We start from the raw sequence: 20,539 nt of genomic DNA on the forward strand, positions 1-20,539 counted from the left end.
TGCTGATGGCTCCAGGCAATTTTGTAGAACACACTAGCTCAAACAATCAAATACAGCAGCTCAGGACAAGAAGGAAAATAGAAGATTTTCGCAAATTGGAACTTCAGGGGGAATTTTAGGTAAGTAGAAATATAATTAACTGAGATGGAATTTGTCCAGGTTAGGGGAGTTAACACTCTTACTTTTACCAATAAATGTCATAGGATTGTTAATGACCAACAGTGACCAGGACCTTGGTTTTACATCCCATTCCAAAGGCAGTATTTCCAGCAGCGTAGCACGTACTACCACCATGTGGGAGCAGTGGTTCAAACTGTTAATGATGCGGAGGGCACGGTGTTACCTACTGAGTCACAGAACAATATCCCTTTTGGTATCTGGAGTTCTTCCACCCCAACACAGCCTAGATCCAGCCTTACTGAGCCAATGAACTGCAAGATGACCACAGTCCAAAGTAAACTGAGCTTTCCTGGGAACAGCACAGGCCCAGAGGCTACAAACGGGTGTTGCATTTGCCCGGAAATAAACCATTTTATCCAAGGACAAAGTGCAATCATTCCAACATCCCTGTCTGTCATCCCAGGATAAATCCTAAAATGATTCATGGGATAAGATGTGCTAACAGTTTAGCCTATGACATTGCCAGTTGTGACTGAATAGTTCTCAGGATTGTATCATTTGATCAACGGGAGAAAAACAGCAGTGCATTTAGTAGCTCCCTAAACCTACGTTAGAAGGGCGCTGTGTATATATGCCAGAGCCAAGATACATCAGTTCTGAGACAACCAGCATGGGAACAATTTGTCCAGGGACAAATGCAATGTCTGCTCCTAGCTAAGAAAGGACAAACCCAACCTACAGGCACTCTTAGGCTTCTGAGGAACAAATAGATCACAACACTCAAGCCTTTTGAGTCAGAATTAGCAATGAAGGTGCTTTGAGTGATCTAGGCAAATGGCATGGCAAATCACACTGGCCTGATGCTTGAAATACCACTCTGCTGTCCCCTTGTACTCCTAATCCCAGCACAGCAATACCTGGGACCACTTACTGATGAAACTGCGGGCCTGCATGAAGCCCCGATGCTCCGTCTCCAGAAGTGGCTGGATCTTTTCATACATTCTGCACAAATCATCGTAGCTTTTTCTGCAATAATGTGAAAGTCAGCCACTGACGGACTGCACAGAACAGGGTGTGAAAACTAAGCATCCTACTATAAAGACGGTGGTAGGAGTTTTACATCAAACAGAACTCAGCAACTTAAGGATTCATAGAAATAGGAGGTAAGTCAAAGCATAAGAAAGAGGCAATTTGTTTGTTGTTATTTAAGAATCTTTGCTAAGTTTGCAAAAAGAAAAACCAAATGTTGTATAAATAAGGAGTTTTCAAAGAGTTTGGCATTGGTTGTGTTGATTTTATTGCCTTGGAATGGGAAAGGTGTGTTCATGTTTGTGAGCATCACTGACCTCTACAGAAGGAAGTCAGGTGTGGGAAACTGCATGCCAGCACCCTACCTGCAGCCAGTAACCAGTCATTACACCCTTCAGCTGTGGTTCCATCATCAAGGTAACCAAACCCTCCCATGGTGGTGCTCTGTTGCTGCTTAATGGTGACTTGGCCATTTATAGCGGCTGAGCTTTGCAAGCTTTGGCTAATACAGCTATGTCTTTTAAAACCACTGGCACAGAATTTGCTCATGAGACATTCAAGGTTGGGAAAACCCATGTACCACATCTGTTATGCTCCCTCTTCTGTACCTGTGATTACTCCTACCCCATGATCATTACCCTTTGTTCATTTCATCCCTGGTTTGAGGGCTCTAGCAACAGATTTTGCTTATGCTCAGCTTGTCCAGTTTTCTTGTACAGCCTTGTACAGGATTCTGGAAACAAGCCAGGAAATAAAGGGGCTAATGGTAAAGGGGAACACTGACAGTCACAGCAAAGTCTGCAGGGAGGATCTGACCCCTCAGAGCTCAAACCTCAGGGAACGCATCCTGCCTGCCATCTCTGCAGATTTCCTATGGGGTAACTGTGCTGAGCATCTGTTTCTGACCTGGTCTCCATCCCAGTCTAAATGGGTTCTTACAAAATAATGGTCCCAAGAGCATGGAAAGGTCTGAATTGTAAAGCGGGTGTGTGAAAAATCCATTCCTCCACTCTCACAGTGTAACTCAATGATTAAGTCTCAGTTATGCCATGGCCATTTCATGCCACTCTGCTTAAAAGATGACAGAAATGTTCTTCCTTGTGCAGTCAAGCTTTGCATGCTAGTATGAGAGCCCTATCCTGGTACTGTTCCCAGGTTCCAGCCTAGGGGTAAGTTGGATGTTGCTGCTCTACAGCTGTTTTTGTTGCTTCCTGGGGAAACACCTCTGAAGCCACCCTAATTTAGCCCAAGGCTCCGGCAATCTAAGATAAGAAAAGTGTGACCATGATTTTGCTTTCTCCATCTTTGCCCTAAGCTCAGGAGAACGCCAGAAGGGAAAGACAGGCTACAAATAGATCTGGACAGGTTTCTGAGGTGGGTAGGTGAGAATAGGATTGGATTCAGTACTGACAAGTGCAAGGTGCTCCACCTAGGGAGAAAGAACCAGCGCTGGGGAACTCCCTTCTCATCAGTGCAGAGGCAGAAGAGGACCTTGGAGTCATTATTGACTCCAAGATGAACATGGGCTGGCAGTGGGGAGATGCCATAAGGAAGGCCAGCCGCACCTTGTCATGCATCCACACATGCATCTCGAGCAGATCCAAGGAGGTGATCCTCCCCCTCTATGCGGCACTGGTCAGGCCGCAGCTGGAGTACTGCGTCCAGTTCTGGGCGCCACACTTCAGGAGGGATGTGGACAGCATGGAGAGGGTCCAGAGGAGGCCACTCGCATGATCAGGGAGCAGCAGGGCAGGCCCTATGAGGAGAGGCTACGGGACCTGAACCTGTTCAGCATCCACAAGAGAAGGCTGAGGGGGGACCTGGTGGTCATTTACAAACTTAACAGGGGGGACCAGCGGGGAATGGGAGAGTCCCTGTTCTCCCAAGCTCCACCAGAAGTAACTAGGAATAACAGCCATAAGTTGATGGAGAGTAGGTTCAGGCTGGACATCAGGAGGCGCTACTTCACGGTCAGGGTGGCTAGGATCTTGAGCCAATGTCCAACGGAAGTGGTGCTGGCTCCTTCTCTGGAGGTCTTCAAACGGAGGCTGGATGAACACCTTGCCGGGGTCATTTGACCCCAGTACTCTTTCCTGGCATGGCAGAGGGTCAGACTTAATGATCTGCTCAGGTCCCTTCTGACCCGACCAACTATGAAACTATGACTTTTGTAATATCAACAACAAGGAGTAGAAGGCATACATAAGGAAAAGGCCCAGGTTGTTTAAGAGGGAAGGAATTTGGGAAGGCGAGTGAGTAAGGGTTGTGGCGAGTACATGGGCAAAAAATGGCCTGAAATGGAATAAAAATCTAGCCCTGAGAGATTCTCATCCAGCTAATATCCCAGGGACAAATTGGAGCAGGATGCTCAAAACACAAGATAGAGGCTGAGCTGTGTTGGAACTGGGGCAGCCTGATGGGTTTGAAAGAGCCTGGGACAGCTTGGGAAAGGGATCTGACACCTCACTTGCATCTGGTCCTGCCTCTTTCATCTTCCTGTGATGCTCCCTGGGCCATGGACTGTCTCTTTTGCTTCCTGCCAGTACAGTGCCCAGCTCAGCACAACAGGAACCTAATCTTTGACCGGGGTTTTGAGGTGCTATCAGGATCACCGTGACCATCACCTGAAGGGAAATTATAAAGAGGATGGAGATAGATTTTTTTTTTCTGTGACTGTAGGGGACAGGGCTAGGAGAATTGGTCTCAAAATTGCAGCAGAGGAAATTTAGGTTGGAGATCAGGAAGAACTTTTGGACTATGAGGGTGGTGAAGAATTGAAAAAGGCAACCTAGGGAGCTTGTGGAATCTCCATCCCTAGAAGTTTTCAGGAGCTGGTGGGGGTGTTACTTGGCTGAGATGTTTTAGTCAGGGATGCAACACTTCCATATATTTTTGTGACCCACTTCTGGGTTGTGACCCACAGGTTGAGAAACGCTGGATTAGATGACCTCACGAGGTCCCTGCCAGTCCTACTTTCCCATGATCCTACAATCATGACCTCAGTGATTCATTTCATCCCTGGCTGCCTTTTTTCCTATTGCATTAATTGTGGTTTACTCACCATCACTTTCATGCTCTTCACAGACTATTCCAGCCCCACCTCTTATTTCCCATTCCACATTAAGAGATTAATTCCCACCTCATATTAGCCCACAAAAGCTGTTTGCAAGATCTTTGGGGCAGGAACAACCTTTCTGGGCTGGGTTTGGACAGTGCTTCATGCCTGTGCCTATCTAGGAACAGATGTAGGTGGACACTAGAGAGGGAAATATCATACCTCCGCATACCATCCACCGTGAGCCTCTCATCCCAGGAACTCCTCCAGGGGTAGTAACCAGTGAGAAACTTCCATGCTTCTGGTCTCACCGATGGGTCCAGACCCTGAAAAGATCAGCAAAGTGAGGCTGGGGAAAATAGGGGGGAGGAGGGATATTTTCTAACAGCATCAAGGTCAGTTAAGCAAGTATTTCCACTAAAATTGGCTGCCTAATTGGTTGGTTTCCATTGATTTGGGTCCTCATTCCTATTTCCACCTTTAAAAATGTCCCTGGTTCTCATGTCTTGATATGTGGCCCTAAAGTGAGTTGGTCACAATGTCTCTGTGAAAGCCTTAAGTGGCTAAAATTGATTTAACAGAAAATTAATTGTGGTTGAAAACTTTCACTTTTTGATGAAAATATTATCTTTAGGTAAAAATAATTATTTTTTGCTTAAAAGGGGAGGAGGATTACAGTTAAACTCTTTGGAGTTTAATACTGTTTTTACTTAAAAATGAAATTTTTTACCAATGTGGGTTTTGAAAGCAAAAAATATATTGATTTTCAGTTCCTGTTTGTTGTCTTTTTTAATTTGGAATATTTCTATGGGAGATTTCAAAATAACCAGTTTTATTAAAAAAGGGAATTCCACAAAAAAGCAAATCAACACTTTCCAACTAGATATATCCGTAGACCTTCTCAGAGCACAACACAGGCAGAAGCTAACCATCCAGAAATTGTGTTTTTTGAGTAAAAAATGCTCAAAGGAACATTTTTGGAGGAACGCCCTTTCAAAGCTGCAAGGAAATGTTGCCAATGGGCCTTGTGTATATTACCCAACCTCAAAAGACTTACATTAGAGATAAGTTTTATCTACAGGGGGGTCAATTCAAGAGCTAAATATTTGCATTAAAAGCTGAGTACTAAGATTTCTCACTACCAGCAAAGCCAATGGGGAACCAGAACATTTTCACAGTTCTCTGAAAATGTGACAGGTTGCCTGGGCTCTTCCCTACATTCTCATGGATGCTTTTATGAAAATGAAAAGCTGTTTTTACAGGCTGGAAAAAACATAGTTGTTTTGGGGATAAAAATCAATTCTCTCTCACCAGGCAAACTTGATTAATTTGTGAAGTGGGAAAAAAAAATAAAAGGAGAAGGAGCCAAATTAGGATAATGCACTGCATCGACAGTCCAAGAAAAACTTTAAGATTCAAGCAGGAGTACTTATTCTCTCCTGGGAAACCAGGGAAAAGCCCCAATACAAATACAATTGTTTTTTAGGGAGAACGATTTGCTCAGTGTTTGCCCTTCCATGGATTTGAAATGAACAAAATTATTTTTCGTAAAAGAAACCAAACTAAAAAAGCACAAACAAAAATTGTGCTCCATATTGTCACTGCACCCTCCCCACAGGTACTTCCTGAGCCCAAGTAGCCTGCTGGGGCCATCAGCTCCTCAGATGTTTTGGCTCTTCCCAAATGATCTTTAGTCTCCTCTTAAACAAGGAATGGAATTGGGAATCAGTCAAATAACGTCAGAGACAAGATCCTTCCTTATCCTGGAGAAAGTGCATGGTTCTCCAATGACTGTATCAGATCCTAGGGGATTTTCCTTATGGTGGGGGGGAGGTCCTTGGGCATCACAAAGCCAGCTTAGCTGCTCCAACCTTACCATCCTTCCTTGTAGGTCATGAAGGGTTGTGGGCTGGGGAAAAAGATGTGGAAAGGACTGACTCTCACTAGCACTGGCGATAGCCAGCCTGGCAGTAGGATGGCCCCAGGACTGTGAGGGGACAAGGGTGGCTTGAAGCCAGCTTTTCACCCATGCTGCTCAGCTGTGTAGAGCACTCTGTGGTTGCTGCTGGAGATCCTGGCTCAGGTTTAGGACACGCAGTTACGGGATAACCATGAGGGCTCTGCAGAGAGGTTGACTCCCATATTTCAAAATTGGGCCATGCTCACCCTGTCCAGGATGTTGGATGAAATAAAATCCTTAGATTTCACAAGATGGCCACTCTCATCAAAGTACCCTTCCCACTCATTTCTGTCAATGGGCAGCTTCTTCGTCCCCTACAGGCAGGGAAAGAGTTCAAGATTAAATCAAAATCAGGAACTATGTGGTCATAACAATCTCTTTTGGTTCAAATGAAGGACAACAAGATCAGAGGCAGATTAAAAGGAAAATTAACATTATCAGCTATCAGCTTTTTTTGGCCACCGTAGCTAATAAAGCCACCAATAAATGCTGTGTGCATGCAGCTAGAAATGCAGCCCTTCGCACCCCCACCTCTTGCACTGTATGGCCAGGCTGCCCATGGCTCCGTCCCACTCCCAGCCCCAGGGTTGCATTCACCAGCTTAGCTGGGCAGCACCTGCCCCAGCCCCTGCCCCTCTCCCTCCCTCACCATGGGCACCTCAATCTGCTCCCAATCCCATGTCTCCCCACAACCCCTTCCCCCACATTAGCCTTATCTGCAGGAAGCTGGCCACCCAGCAGGGCTCCTGCCCATGTGTGCAGCAATACCTTTAATTTTGGAGGTTCCCACCGCCCCACTCCCACCATCACCGATTGGTGGAGGGGCTCCGCTTCTGGCTCACTTCTCAGCAGGGAAGCAAAAGCTACAGTTTTAAACTTGGCACCATTTTTGTTCCCCATCTCTGATTGGCTGAGGGACCCTAGCAGCATAGGCAGCAGCAGGGGGGCCAACAGGGCTTAGCCCACCCAAATGCATGGCAGCAGTAGGGCCCCGAGGCAGCCCAGCCGCGGGCTTCCGGTGGCTGCAGCAGGGGTGGGATCGGTAAGGGAGGGAGTAGGGCTGGGGCAGGTGCTGTACAGCCAGGGCAGGGCACAGGACCGAGCTGTGAGCAGCATGTCTGGGAGGCACAGTTCCTGCTGATATGAGCACCCTGGGAGGAGTGGGGGACATGGGCCCCCAGATCTGCACAGGGGGAGGCGGGCTGCCACCGTGGGCTAGGGATGGGGCTGCACCAGGTTCTTCCCAGCGGGGGTGAGTGAGGGGGAGAGGCTGGGCTGGGCTGGGCCAGGCTACTGCTTGGAGTAGGCAGTGATGGCACTGGAAGTGGGGCTTTGTCGGGGGAGGCTTCAGCAACCCCAAAAATCACCATAGCCCCTACTCCCACTGCTGCCGCCACCTTCCCCAAGTGCAGTGTTGCTCAACCCCCCAACAAGAAGAGCCCGGCCCCAGCCCACAGCCCACCCTCACCTAACATGCAGATCATGGGCACGCGGCCCCCATGCCCTCCCAGGGTGTGTGCAGCAGCAGGAGCTGCCACCCCCTCCCTGCACCAGGTGCCCTCAGACAAGCAGCTCATCACTCTATCCCGTGTCCTGCCCCGGCTGTGCAGGGCCTGCTGTTGGGGCAGAGGGGCAGGATCAAGGTCCCAGCGGTAAGGGAGGAAGCAGGGCACAGGCAGGAGCAGGGGCTCGAGTGAGCTGGTCCCCCCCGCCCCACGGCTATTCCCCCTGCCCCCACACACTTCTCTGCCAGGGAGGTGCGCGCGCTTGCTCAGCCCACCCAAATAACTCTCTCTTTCTCCATCCGCCTGTGCCCAGCAGCCCAGCTGCTTGCTGCCCATGAGTGGGGGGACAAAAACGGTGTCAGGTTTAAAACTAAGGCTTTCTCTTTCCTGCCAATGAGAAGCAACCCACAAGTGGGGCCCCTGGTTAGCAGGGGCCCCTGGGCCCAGGTCCTGCTGGCCCATGTGTTAATCTGCGATTGAACAAGATGACATCACATTCAGGCCATCCCACCAGGGCTGGTAAAAATCTCACAGAAAAATCCAGCACAGGACCTATGTGCTGCTTGGAGCCCATTTTGGCCAATTACACTGTGTGCATTGTACCTCTGTACTGGCAAGATGGTATCCTTTATGTCCCATCCTAAATTCCTAGGGCTTGTTACTTTTCATTCTTAAATAGCAGCCCAGAAGTGGCTGCACTTCAGTGGCAGGTAAAATAACTGTGAAGAGTTACAAATTTGTAAACTATCCTGATTATTTGGGGGATAAAAAGAGCTCTTGATATCCAGGGCCTGTTTTTGAATTTGGAAAATGAGCTGTGTCAGAAACATGTGGCCAGGTTTTAACTAACAAGGAGGTAAATATCACTTTGCACCTCGTGTAGCCCCACAATGGTTTATGATTGCTGCTGCCACTGAAGTCATGAATGCAATCCTTTAGCCCAAGAAGTGGCGGTGTAACTTACTGACATAACTACACCTTACATGGGGTCATCTCTGCTGATCTAAAGACGATACAAGTCCTCCAACCAAAAACAGAAGCTTGGCTCTTCAGTTTAAGTTGTAGTAGCCTAGAACTAAAAGGTCCTATGAGACTCGTTCATTTACCTCTTTTTGATGGAGCCAGGCCAATGAGTTCATGCTTTGATATCACCATAATTTCTCACATCCAATACACATCTTCCCTCCCCCCCGAAAAAAAAACAAACAACAACCTCTCTTCCCCAAATTGGAATGGGTGTAAGCGGGGAAGCTGATTTTCTATCTATAATAAACTTGGAACCAATTCAGTTCTTTTCAAAATTATAGATCCACCCTGTAGTCCGGTCTTCAGCAGCAGCTAGAGTTGCAGCTTTATTTAAGTAGGAAATGGAAGGGTAAGGCAACTGAAAAATATGGAATAATTTGGAAAAAAAAACAACTCTCTCTTTTCTTCATTCTGCCTTTCAAAAAGCAAGGGGAATTTTATATTCCAGACCATGCTGTATGGGAGAAAATACAGTAAGAGCAGTGGGGTTCAACCTTTGCATCAGGAGTCATCATATAAACAAGAACAGCAGTCTTCCAGCTCTATATACACTAACGGTCCTGGTTTATTGCTATTATCCCTATTGCAGAGCAAAATATTTGAGACAGTAAGGCTCCAAACAACTTGCCAAGGGTCACAGAGGAAATCTACAGGAGAACAAGAAATAAAACTACATTTCTTTGGGTGTGATCTAGCTCTGGTTAATCCCAATTTTCTTGCCTACACTAGGTACAAAGATGCACTGACCACTGCATTCATTCACATGTTCTCTAACATAATGCAGTTCCCCAATGCACACAGGAAATAACATTTATTAAAATGCCTTACTAAATTGGTTGAAAATGGAATTTATACTCCTAAATCCTTGGGGGGGGAGGGAGGTTATAGCTGCCTAGACCTAAATTCTTATATTTAATCAGGTTCCAAGCCTGCTCCCATTCATGGTCAAAGGCAAAAATGGTGCAGGTCAAAAGGGCTTAATTAGAAACAACTTGCAGGGAGAATTAAATATGGAGAACCAGGCAAAAAGAACAAATCCCATTACAATCACAGAAGGTCTGCATCCACAGGACAAAAAATAATAATGCAATTAAAATGCTAAAGTACAAGAGTTTCTTCAGGTTGAGAAAGTACCCATGTCAAAATGGAAATCCAGCCAAATAATGCTGAGAGCATGGTGAAAAACTCGGATGCTTACCTACTGTTACTTCCCAACTGCTCCTGTATGCAGCAAGATATCAAAAAGTGTTCTTGAGATCACTGTTTATGTTCTGGCTTCAAACAAAAGGGCAGAAAGAGTGGGTTTCACTGCCTTTGATAGATTTAGCTCCTCTCTGGATGTTGATGGAAGTGATGGGCCAAATACTTGCTTTGTTGGATTTAAGTCAACTTTCACTAACAAATGTGTCCCACAGGCTAATACAATGGGCTCCTGAGAAGCATGGTAAGGTGGCTTTGAAAGGCACCAAGATCCAGGTATTTTCAAACCCATTTCCCAGGAGAGGAAGATCTTCAAGATCTTCTCCAAGATGTTCAGTCCCCTACAAGAACCACCACCACCACTTTAATGGCATTGCTCAACACTCCCAATACACTCAACAGATTTCAGGAACTGCATATAAGCTGTCCTACTGTACATGGTCTTCATAGAGCTGAAGTCAGTGGAAGTCTCTCCCTTAACTCGGTGCAATTTGGATACATGGTTGAAGATAGAAGTTCATTTTAATATGAAAGAATCCACTTACCAGCAAGGAAGAGATGGATGATTTGATCAGTGAAATACTCACTTGAGGTGAGAGCGTTTCCATAGCTCTTTCCACCTGTTACCAGTGGTTCCCACCAAATCCCTAAAAACAAAAGGAGATATTAAATCAAACGAATTACGATTTTCATTGTTTTCTAAAACTCAGATAAAAAATGGTGGTGGGGCCCACCTTTCAAGGCTCAAGCTCTTCCCCAGGATATCTTCTCAACATGCCCCAAGAGCCCTGCAGAGATGGTGCTGTCTGTCTCAACAGCAGAGGCAGACTAAGAGGAACAGGTGCCGTGAGGTCATAGGGATGTGAAGTCACGCATCACAAAGGCATTCACAGTAAGGATCCCTAAATGGGACATTATTTGTGGATTAAACTGGTAACAAATTCTCACCTCTGGACTCTGACTGTAGTAACCAAATCTGTTAACATCTCATGGGTTTCTGATGACCTATTTACAATGGATTTGATGTGTCTTGGGCTATATCCCCATGTATAATGTGATTATGGGGCTGTGTAATTGCTACATAATTGTCTTTCTTCTTGAATCTGCTGCACCCTGGGGCTCCAGCCTCTCAATCTTAATTAAAAAGAATAAATCTTAATCAATCTCAATCATAATTTTGGAAAAGAAAACAAGTCTCTCAGCACTTGAGGTTAGAAAACTAACCTTCCAGTTGTGAAAGGAATGTGACCTTGTGCATTCATATTAGCCCGAAAAAGATCCCAGGGTATGAACTTTTCCAACATTAATGGGCCGACTGAAGCCTGTAGAGGGCACTTTCACTTACCTGTCCAACTACTGATTTACGCTGGCAGAAACACAGCCCTAACAGGAGACCAGGCTTTTTCCCCTCCAGGGTCCAAACCCCTCAGAAGAGGATTGTAAGTCTCAAGACCTACTTCAACAGATACAAAAACCAAGGCATGAAGCACTGCAAAGATGCAGGAATCACTGGGTGGGATTCTCTGGGCTGTGTTATGGAAGTAGTCAGACTAAATAATCAGGATAGTCATTTCTATCTTGAGAAACGACACATCTGTGAACAGACTGATTGCGAACCCAACCCTTGTTGGGTTTGTCCGTATAGGGGCACTCCGGAAAACTAATCTGAATTAATATTTAAAATGAAGTAAGCTAAACCAAATTAAGACCAGTCATTCTTCAAATAAAAGCACACAGGACCTAGTGATTTAACTAAACAATTTTATATGCACACCTTTATTTAATTCAGGTTAACTTTCCTGAGTTTTCCTTTATAGATGAGCCATCAGCAGGGAGGCAGGGGACTGAATGAGATGAATAAAGCATTTCCTACTTCCTTCTAAGTGGAAACTGAGACAAACATGGGGGCAAAATCATTATGGCTTGGAGAAAGTGAATCTGTTTGTCTGTCTATTGTCTGGTGGCTTGTCTGGTTGCAGTTTTTTGGTGTCTGTTTGAGAGCTCCATTAAGACGACAATGGCCTGCTCCAGAGGGTGAGAATAAGGCTTCCATCCTTGAATATGATCCAGTCACCTACAAGCTCACTATTCTGACCGCAAAAGTATACAGGGCTAGAGAACAAGTTTTGAAGGAAAGAATAATTCAGGATACAGAGGTAACATGGAATACATTTTTACCAACCACAGAACGTGTCAGACTAAGCCCATGCCTTTCTTTCACAAGCAAGCTTATTTTCTAGACAAAGGCAATGCAGTAGATTCCATCTTTCTGAACTTCAGTAAGACAGTTAATATGGTGCCAAATGGGATATCATTAGTTAATCTGGAAAAGATGTAGATTAGCAGTAAAATGATAAAAATGGGCAAAGAATTAGATTAAAAGGGATAACAGGCCATGCCGAAAGAGGAAGTATCAGGCTGCAGAGGAGTTACTAATGGAGCTCCTTCTCCTTAAATAGAAGTCTGAGGATTGGTCTTGTCTAATGATTACTGGCCTTGGCAAATAGGCAAGCGTGGGCTGGTGAAGCGCCCTGATGATACAAAGATAGGAGGTATCATCAGAATAGGTGAGGGTTTGGATATCATGCAGAAAGACATGGGAGCACAAATCTGCTGCCACTGGGGAGCTCGCTGATTGGAAATGAGCAATGACTGAAGAAAAAAAAAGTGCTGAAGCATAGCTGGTCCAGAAAGTAGGTAGGAGGAGGTGTTCACATTACTGAGAAGGGGAAGCCAGTAACCAGAAATCGTCATTAAGACATCACCAGAGACCAAGAACCAGGATACAAGGAACAGCTGGCAGAAACTAGAAATTAAGGAGGAGCTGAGAGCAATGTTGGAGACAAAGCTGAGGCAAGATCCAGGGCAGGACATGGCAAGCACAGCTGGAAAGGAAAGGGTTAGAGATGGTAGAGAGGGTTAGGATGACGAGGAAAATGGAGTGTCCATCATATGACAGGAAGCTAGAAGAGTTTTTCAGATGCATCATGGCAAAGAAGAAGGCTGAAAGAGGGAACAGGAGTGATCCTGGCAAAAATGCTGGCTTGCATCCATAGATCTTCTCAAGTAAATCTCAGGATGTCATCCTACTGCTGTACTCGGCCTTGGTGAGGCCGCAGCTGGAGTACTGCATCCATTTCTGGCCTCCACAATTCAAGAAGGATGTTGAGAAGCTTGAGGGAGTCCAGAGAAGAGCCACGCGCATGATCAGAGGGCAAGCGATTAGGCCTTATGAAGAGAGGCTGAGAGCCATGGGACTCTTCAGCCTGGAAAAGTGCAGCCTCAGGGGCGACCTGGTGGCTGACTATAAATATATAAGGGATGTACATCAGGATCTGGGAGAACATCTGTTCACCAGAGCACCCCGAGGGATAACAAGGACCAATGGTCATAAACTCCTCCAAGACCATTTTAGGTTGGGCATAAGGAAAAATTTCTTTACTGTCTGAGCCCCCAAGGCCTGGAATAGACTCCCTCCAGAAGTGGTGCAGGCACCTACTCCGGACTCATTCAAGAAATGTTTGGATGCTTATCTTGCTGGGGTCCTTTGACCCTAGCTGACTTCCTGCCCCTGGGGCAGGGGGCTGGACTTGATGATCTTCAAGGTCCCTTCCAGCCCTAAAGTCTATGAAGCTATATATTGTTGTGGAGGGAAAAGAACTATGGAAGCTAAAACATGTTGGCACAAGAACAAATGGATAGAAAGTGGCTAGGGATCAATTCTGATATGAAGAACAGAAGGAGGTTTCTAACCGTCGGAGCAGAGGGGACCTGGACTAGCTTTCCAGTAGCTTTCTAAGATGGGAGGCAATCAGGTTGTGCGAGAGGCTCTGGAGCACTGTCTACAACAGCAAGGGACTGAACGTGACTGACTGGGTGACCCAAGTGGCCCCTTCCAGTTCTCTAACACTGGTGTAATACTGGGCCACATCTTTACCTGATATACATTGACATAGCTCTCTTCACTTGTGCTGCATGGGTTGAATTTAGACCAGGCAAAGATCTGGCCTCCTCAGCCTCCTGGGACACTGAAGTGAGTTGTAAAAGGATTAAAAGAGAGTGAAATGAAGAGGAAAAGAAAAGAGAATGATCCCTGTAAACTCTGGGGACAGCTAATGGAGGAGGAGAACTCAGTTAATTACACCTTATGAAAACTAGCTGTTCTGAAATGAATTTTTAATGCAAAAATAATGCACTTTTCCAGCTATTTAAGAAAGAAAAGCAAAGCTGGAGAGAATTCCCCCAACGGAGCTGCTCCTGGGCATCTCTGTGCTACAGAAAAGTGAAGGTCTTGACTTCCTGGGGACAAATGCCAGCAGAAGATTCAGTTTTGTGCTGAGGTTGGTGGTCCTAGGGACAATTTATCTCAGCTGAGGACCTGGGAGGCATGGACTCATGTAAACCAAAATGGGGAAAAAAATGTTTGAACACATCCCTGTAAACTGAAACCAACCCAATTTGTTACAGAGGTGTCTGTGGTCAGCTGAGTTGAGTTTTGTGTTTGAAAGCAATGAAGCAACTCGATTACATTGTCTCACCAGGTGGGAAGTGATATTTGTTCTTTAGCAGCATGGGAGCTCTTTGGAGGGTAAGAGATAATGTCACAAATCAAAAGCTGATGCTGCTTCCACTCCATGTCCAGAAGAGCAGAATTTGTCACTCCTTTACAGGAATCTCCTGTGTTAGATCTGATCTTTGTAACTAAAAGCACCTGCAATGTTTGGAATTGGACTAGGAACCAGAATGTCTCAGATGCCTTATCAGCAACTTGCACTTCTCCTGACTTAGTACAAGAAGATCCAGCTGCAGGGAGCACGTGGAAAGGTGTGTGCAAATGGCTTGATCCCAGATGTGTAACAAGGGCCAGCAGCATCTCTGAAAATGTCTCACAATTCTCGTTGCTACCCTCACTGGCTGCCCAGCTTGAGACTTCAAAGTATTGAGTGCCTGCCCTCTAGAGGCCTCAGCCCCCTTGGGCTGTCTCGAAATGCACCAAAATATCTAAATTCACTGAAATCACTAAATGCTTTTGAAGATCTTGGTTATTCTACTTGAGGAACTGAGTTCTGTTCATACAGTCTTTGATCCTCCCATTCCCAAAGAAAACCAGGAGATATTGAAGGAAGAACTAATCAAGCAAGGGACTTCCAGGTTGGACAATGATCTCTAGTTACCTGCTTATGCAGATGGACATGAGCTGCCTCATGGAACAATTGCCACCGGCTTTTGTACACCCAGAATTTTACCTGTGAATGGGGCCTGGGATTTTTCCACTTATGCAACAAGGACTAGATGGAAACTGGACACCAGGTTGCTGTTGTGGCCCAGGAAGAGGGACGGCAGGGGGTCTGCAAGATGGGGGAACTTTCTGTATAAACAAAACCCCTCCTGAACCCACCCACATCTTAATAGCTGTTTAGCTTCCTTGACAGCATCTTAAGGACCCATCCATCATCTTTTATGGCTAGAGAAGTTGTAAACACTCCCTCTCTGCCCCGATTTTTGTTTTGAAAAGCTGTTCCATCAAAGAGATCTATGAAAGGCTCAATTCTCAGCTGACAAGCTATCTATTTAAAGTTTACATGCCTGGGAATGCTCACAAAGACTTATTAATGGGAAACTGCTGAAGGAAGGATGCCTGAAGCAGTTCACTGTGGTCTGTGCACAAACACGTCGCCATCAAAGTTTAATGCTTCCCAGTTAACAAAATATAATCTTCTCTCATCGTTTTCCCCCTCTTCAGTTTAAATGCTTTAGTTACTCCTTTCACGTTGGGTGAGAGCAGTGGGTAGGTAGTAATGGCAGGAACCAGGTGATGGACAGGCAGGAGTCATCCAAATTCCTACATGTGGTGCTGTCAGTGTCCTTCAAACCTGGCTCCCATCCCCCTGTTATTTCAGCATGCAGGAAGGAGCTGGGATTTTGCAACAGCCCCATTCTGTGTACAACAGGGGGACCTGGGCAGAACTTGTTTATCCCACAAGCAAAGCTGCCAGTGAAATTCTGTCCTAAAATGCAACCCCCATACCCATGCTTTGCCAGTCCCAGGAGTTCGTACTGCTCTGTCATCCAGCCTCAGCGCAGACCTACTATTGCAGTCTTCATGCAGCTTCACCTGTGGCCCAACTCTCGTTATTGTCTCTGTACTCAGTTCTGCCACTGGAGCCCTTCTAACACTCAATCCCAGAGACACCCAATTTATCTGTCCCAATGCACAGCAGTACAGTGTGCGGTGGATCATTAGGATGATGGTAGCTGTCCTGTGGTGATAGTAGAGATGTAGTTAAAGTGGGGTCTGGAGAGAGTGTTTGGATAGCAGACCTCCAACACCAACGTTGTCCTGTACGCAGAGAGCCATCTCTTTACACCTGGACAATACAGGTGCCTTACAGAGAAGGTAAGGATCATTAGCATCATTTTACAGGTCAAGAAACCACTGCTATGTCTACATTTTAATCAGGTGCACTGACACTTGAGCTAGGTTTCCTCCAACTAGTTTGGATACTGCCAGCAGTAAAACTGCAGCTGCATGAGTGTTAGCTGCCTAACAAAGACCCAGGGCCCTGGCAGGGTGTGTAGAACCCACCAGGCCACCACTAACCTCCAATTGCTCCTGAGCAAGGTATCTGGCATGCCTCCCCACACTACAGCCAGTCCTTTTGAGCTAATTGCTCCTCCCGTCCATGCTTTGTGCCACCGATGCACTCATCAAAAGCATACGGCATGGAGCAGAGTAGCAACTGGCCAGGAGTCATCAGCAGTACAGGCAGAGGCTCCCTAGTCTCCTCAGTTGCTCCTCTATCCATTAACTGGTGGCTGGCAACAGTTTTAGGCTGCAGGCTGGAATGACCCAGCTGGGGTCAGAGGTGGGTAGACTAGGACCTGGCCACTGCCATCACCACCACTGCCACTTCTTCCTGTGGCAGCATGGGAAGAGCTCCCATCAGGGGTATAACAACACAGCCGGGTGTCCAGGGCAGCTGCTACATCCACAGGGGCAGCAGCCAGTTCCAGTCTTCACTGGGCTGTCAATGTAAGTCCTCAGCTGAAGCAACAGCCTCTCTCTTCTTAGAATCATGGATGAGGGCTGGAAGAGACCTCAGGAGGTCACATCTGGTCCAACACTCTGCTGAAAGCAGGATTAGCACCAACTAGATCATCCCAGGCAAGGCTTTGTTGAGGCAGGTCTTAAAAACCTCTTGGGATGGCGGTACCATAAATTTCCCTGGGTAACCTGTTCTAGTGCTTTACTACTCTCCTAGTGAGAAAGTTTTTCCTAATATCTAACTGAAACTTTCCTTGCTGCAACTTGAGACCATTGTTCCTTGTTGTTATCTGCCACCACTGAGGACAGTCCAGCTCCATCCTCCTTGTAACCACCCTTCAGGTAGTTGAAGGCTGTTAATAAATGCTCCTTCAGCCTTATCTTCTGCAGACTAAATAAGCCCAGTTCCCTCAGCCTCTCCTCACAAGTCATATTCCCCAGCCCCCTAACCATGCCCATTGCCCATCACTGGACTCTCTCCAATTTGTCTACATCCTGCCTATAGTGGGGACCCAAAACTGAGCATAGTACTCCAGATGTGGCCTCAACAGTGCCAAATAGAAGAAAGTAATCACCTCCCTCAGTCTGCTGGCAACACTCCTACCAATGCAGCCCAGCATGCCATTAGCTTTCCTTGCAACAAGGGCACATGGTTGGCTAATATTCAACTCATTATCCACTGTAACCCCCAGGTCCTTTTCTTTATTTTTGTTCCCCCACCTTGGGTGGCTGCCCCAGTCACCTCACCCTAATATACCACCAGCTCCTACAGGTGCTGCTTCTCCCCATGGCAATATGAGGAAAGCAAGTGCTGCTGAAGCCTTGCATCTGTGGGTTGCTGACCCCTGCTTTAGATCACATGGCCTTTACTATGTGAACTGATGACATGCAGTAGGTGACTTTCTTCCCTCCGAGTCATGCCTGACCCAGCATTTCAGAGTAGTGCTTCTGTCTACCACATGAGAGACAAAACCCAGGCTTTCCCAACCACCTGTAGTCATTAAAAAATTCATAGCCTCTCCCATAAGCAGGGATCCTGGTTTTCTCTGATTTTAAAAAATCCCCAGTTTTCAGATTGAACCCCCCCCCCCCGCCAAGAGCCACATTTTTCCGTGATCAAAATCAAACCCCACTATACATGCATATATATATTAGTGGTGTTTCATTTTAATTATGGGAAAGTGTGGATTTTGGGTAACTTTTGTAAGTTAAAAAATTGGGGATTTAAAAAAAAAAAAAAAAATCAGAGAAAACTGGAATTCCTGCTCATAAGAGAGGGAGCATGAAGCCTAGGTGGTAAGCAGGTACTTTGCATTTGAATTGTGTGTACCGGCGCCAAGATTCCCATTGCTCCCTCCACTGGATAGATACATTATTAGTAGTAACATTTAGTCATACTCATACTAATTGTGTTTGTCATTGCTCAAATAACACATAAGCGGCAGCATTGGCCCAGGAGAACTTGTAGCCTGACTAATAGGCTGAGTTATAGCCCATACATCCAGTCAGGCTCTTCCTGGAACAGGTGAACATATACTAAAATACAATTGCTTTGTCTGGAATAAAGTGCTCCTCACAGACCCTGTATCAACTGTAATCTGAATAAGGCCAACTTCAGGGTTATGGGGAGGCCAGGGCAAACAGCAGTTCTGTCACCAGTTTGTTATGCTGTTATATCCTATGTTGGGAAAGGAGACAATGCGAGGCTCTGAGTCCTTGTCAACACAGGATGTGAAATGGCAGCTGGGTCATTCCTGTTCAATTTTCCTTCCCAAAGCAAAGACCCAGCTTCCCTTCTTATAGTAATAAAGGGTCTAGAAGAACCTGTCCTAGCTAAAGTCTTCTGACACCAGTGCCATACATCAGCTTAAGATTTGCAGGAAGGAGAAACTGGACAACAGCCCTGATACCAAGGCTGGCCATTCTGGTGTTAGTTTCTCCAATCTGAACTTCTTGCATTGTTACCTTCAACAAGCTGTCCCCGTCTGAAGCACTCCTGATCCCCCAGTATGTTAGCGTCTACTACTGCACCCTTCTAAATGGTCCCATAGGTCATTAGTGGGACCAGTGAGACCTGGGCTGTGCTGGACTAGCAAGTGGACTGGTTTCACCCCATAGGGTGGCTGTCTTCCAATCAGTGAAGCACTGGGTGAATAAGGGGACACCCAACTCCTGAGAGCTCTGCAACTTTAACAGAAAAAAGGCCTGAGGAACTGTCAAGGTTTGAGGAGGAACACACTGAAGCTATGTAAAAATGCATATTTAAAACATAGAGGCTAGAACCCTAGAGAAGTCCAGGGTTTTTGCTTACAACAGGAAATGAAATAGTTCTTTGAGCTTGATTTTCAACTATCAAGTTAAATGACAGGACACAGATGATGAATGACTGATCAGTGCAGACAAGAATGAGTCACTCAAAGTATCAGCTAACTGTGGTTAAACCCAAGCCCTGGTAGGCATCACCCATTACTAGCTGTCACCAAGCTGAAGAGGAGTATTCCTATCTCAGCATTATATCAGCTAAATAGGTCACTAAGTATTCATTTAGCAGTTCCACCCAGCGAGCAGAACACTGCCCTCAGAGCCAGAAGTAAAGCTGATTGGGAATTTTTTAGTGAAAATTTTCCTCCATTGGGAAATAATTGGTCAAAACCAGGACTTTTCATAGGAATGCAGCAATTTTGATGAAACTTTCATCTAGAAAGATTTTATGATCAAGGCACTCAAAGGGCCAGATGAATCTGACATTCCTGACAGAGAAAATACTGCTCTGGGACCTGAATCTTGCTCTGCCACACTTCAGCTAGTTTGAAGGCAGCTCTCTCTCTTTCTCTTTGGCTCCTTGTGTACAACCTTGAAAAGGGCTCATCGTCAATCCAAGACATAATAAGAAACTTTTTTGGGTCTTAAGAAAACTTATGCAACCAAAAAACCATTGTCCATGAACATCAAATTAGGAGATTTAGATTCTGTGCCAGGTGTTTCATAGATTTCATAGACCTCAGGGCTGGAAGGGACCTCGGGAGATCATCGAGTCCAGCCCCCTGCCCAAAGGGCAGGAAGTCAGCTGGGGTCATAGGATCCCAGCAACATAAGCATCCAATTTGCTCTTGAAGGTGTTCAATGTAGGTGCTTGACCACCACCGCTGGCAGACTGTTCCAGACCTTGGGGGCTCAGACAGGAAAGAAATTCTTCCTTATGTCCAGCCTGAAACAGTCTTGCAGGAGTTTGTGACCGTTCGACCTCGTCATCCCTTGGGGTGCTCTGGTGAACAAACGTTCCCCCAGATCCTGGTGGTCACCCCTGATAAACTTGTAGGTGGCCATCAGATCACCCCTGAGCCTACGCTTTTCCAGGCTAAAGAGTCCCATGGCTCTCAGCCTGTCATCGTAAGATCTGTTTTCCTGACCTCTGATCATGCGCGTGGCTCTCCTCTGGACTCTCTCAAGCTTCTCCACATCCTTTTTGAATTGTGGAGCCCAAAACTGGACGCAGTACTCCAGCTGCAGCCTCACCAAGGCCGAGTACAAGGGGAGAATGACGTCCCGGGATTTGCTCGAGAAGCATCTATGGATGCAAGCCAGCGTTTTGGTCGCTT

At 46.1% G+C, this 20,539-nt stretch overlaps 1 protein-coding gene across 1 annotated transcript in view; it reads right to left on the reverse strand.

Annotated features, from left to right (window-relative positions):
* Positions 1 to 20,539, reverse strand: part of TBC1D21 (TBC1 domain family member 21) — a 68,392-nt gene that overhangs the window by 16,262 nt on the left and 31,591 nt on the right. The window contains exons 3-5 of the mRNA XM_090028382.1: positions 6,371 to 6,478; positions 4,427 to 4,530; positions 1,052 to 1,146 (exon numbers count right to left, since the gene is read on the reverse strand). Coding sequence (XP_089884508.1) covers positions 1,052 to 1,146; positions 4,427 to 4,530; positions 6,371 to 6,478 — 307 coding nt within the window. The remainder of the gene's footprint in view (positions 1 to 1,051; positions 1,147 to 4,426; positions 4,531 to 6,370; positions 6,479 to 20,539) is intronic.

The sequence above is a fragment of the Crocodylus siamensis genome, chromosome 15 (assembly GCF_052110815.1).
Source record: "Crocodylus siamensis isolate JL-2025a chromosome 15, ASM5211081v1, whole genome shotgun sequence".
Taxonomy (NCBI): Eukaryota; Metazoa; Chordata; order Crocodylia; family Crocodylidae; genus Crocodylus; species Crocodylus siamensis.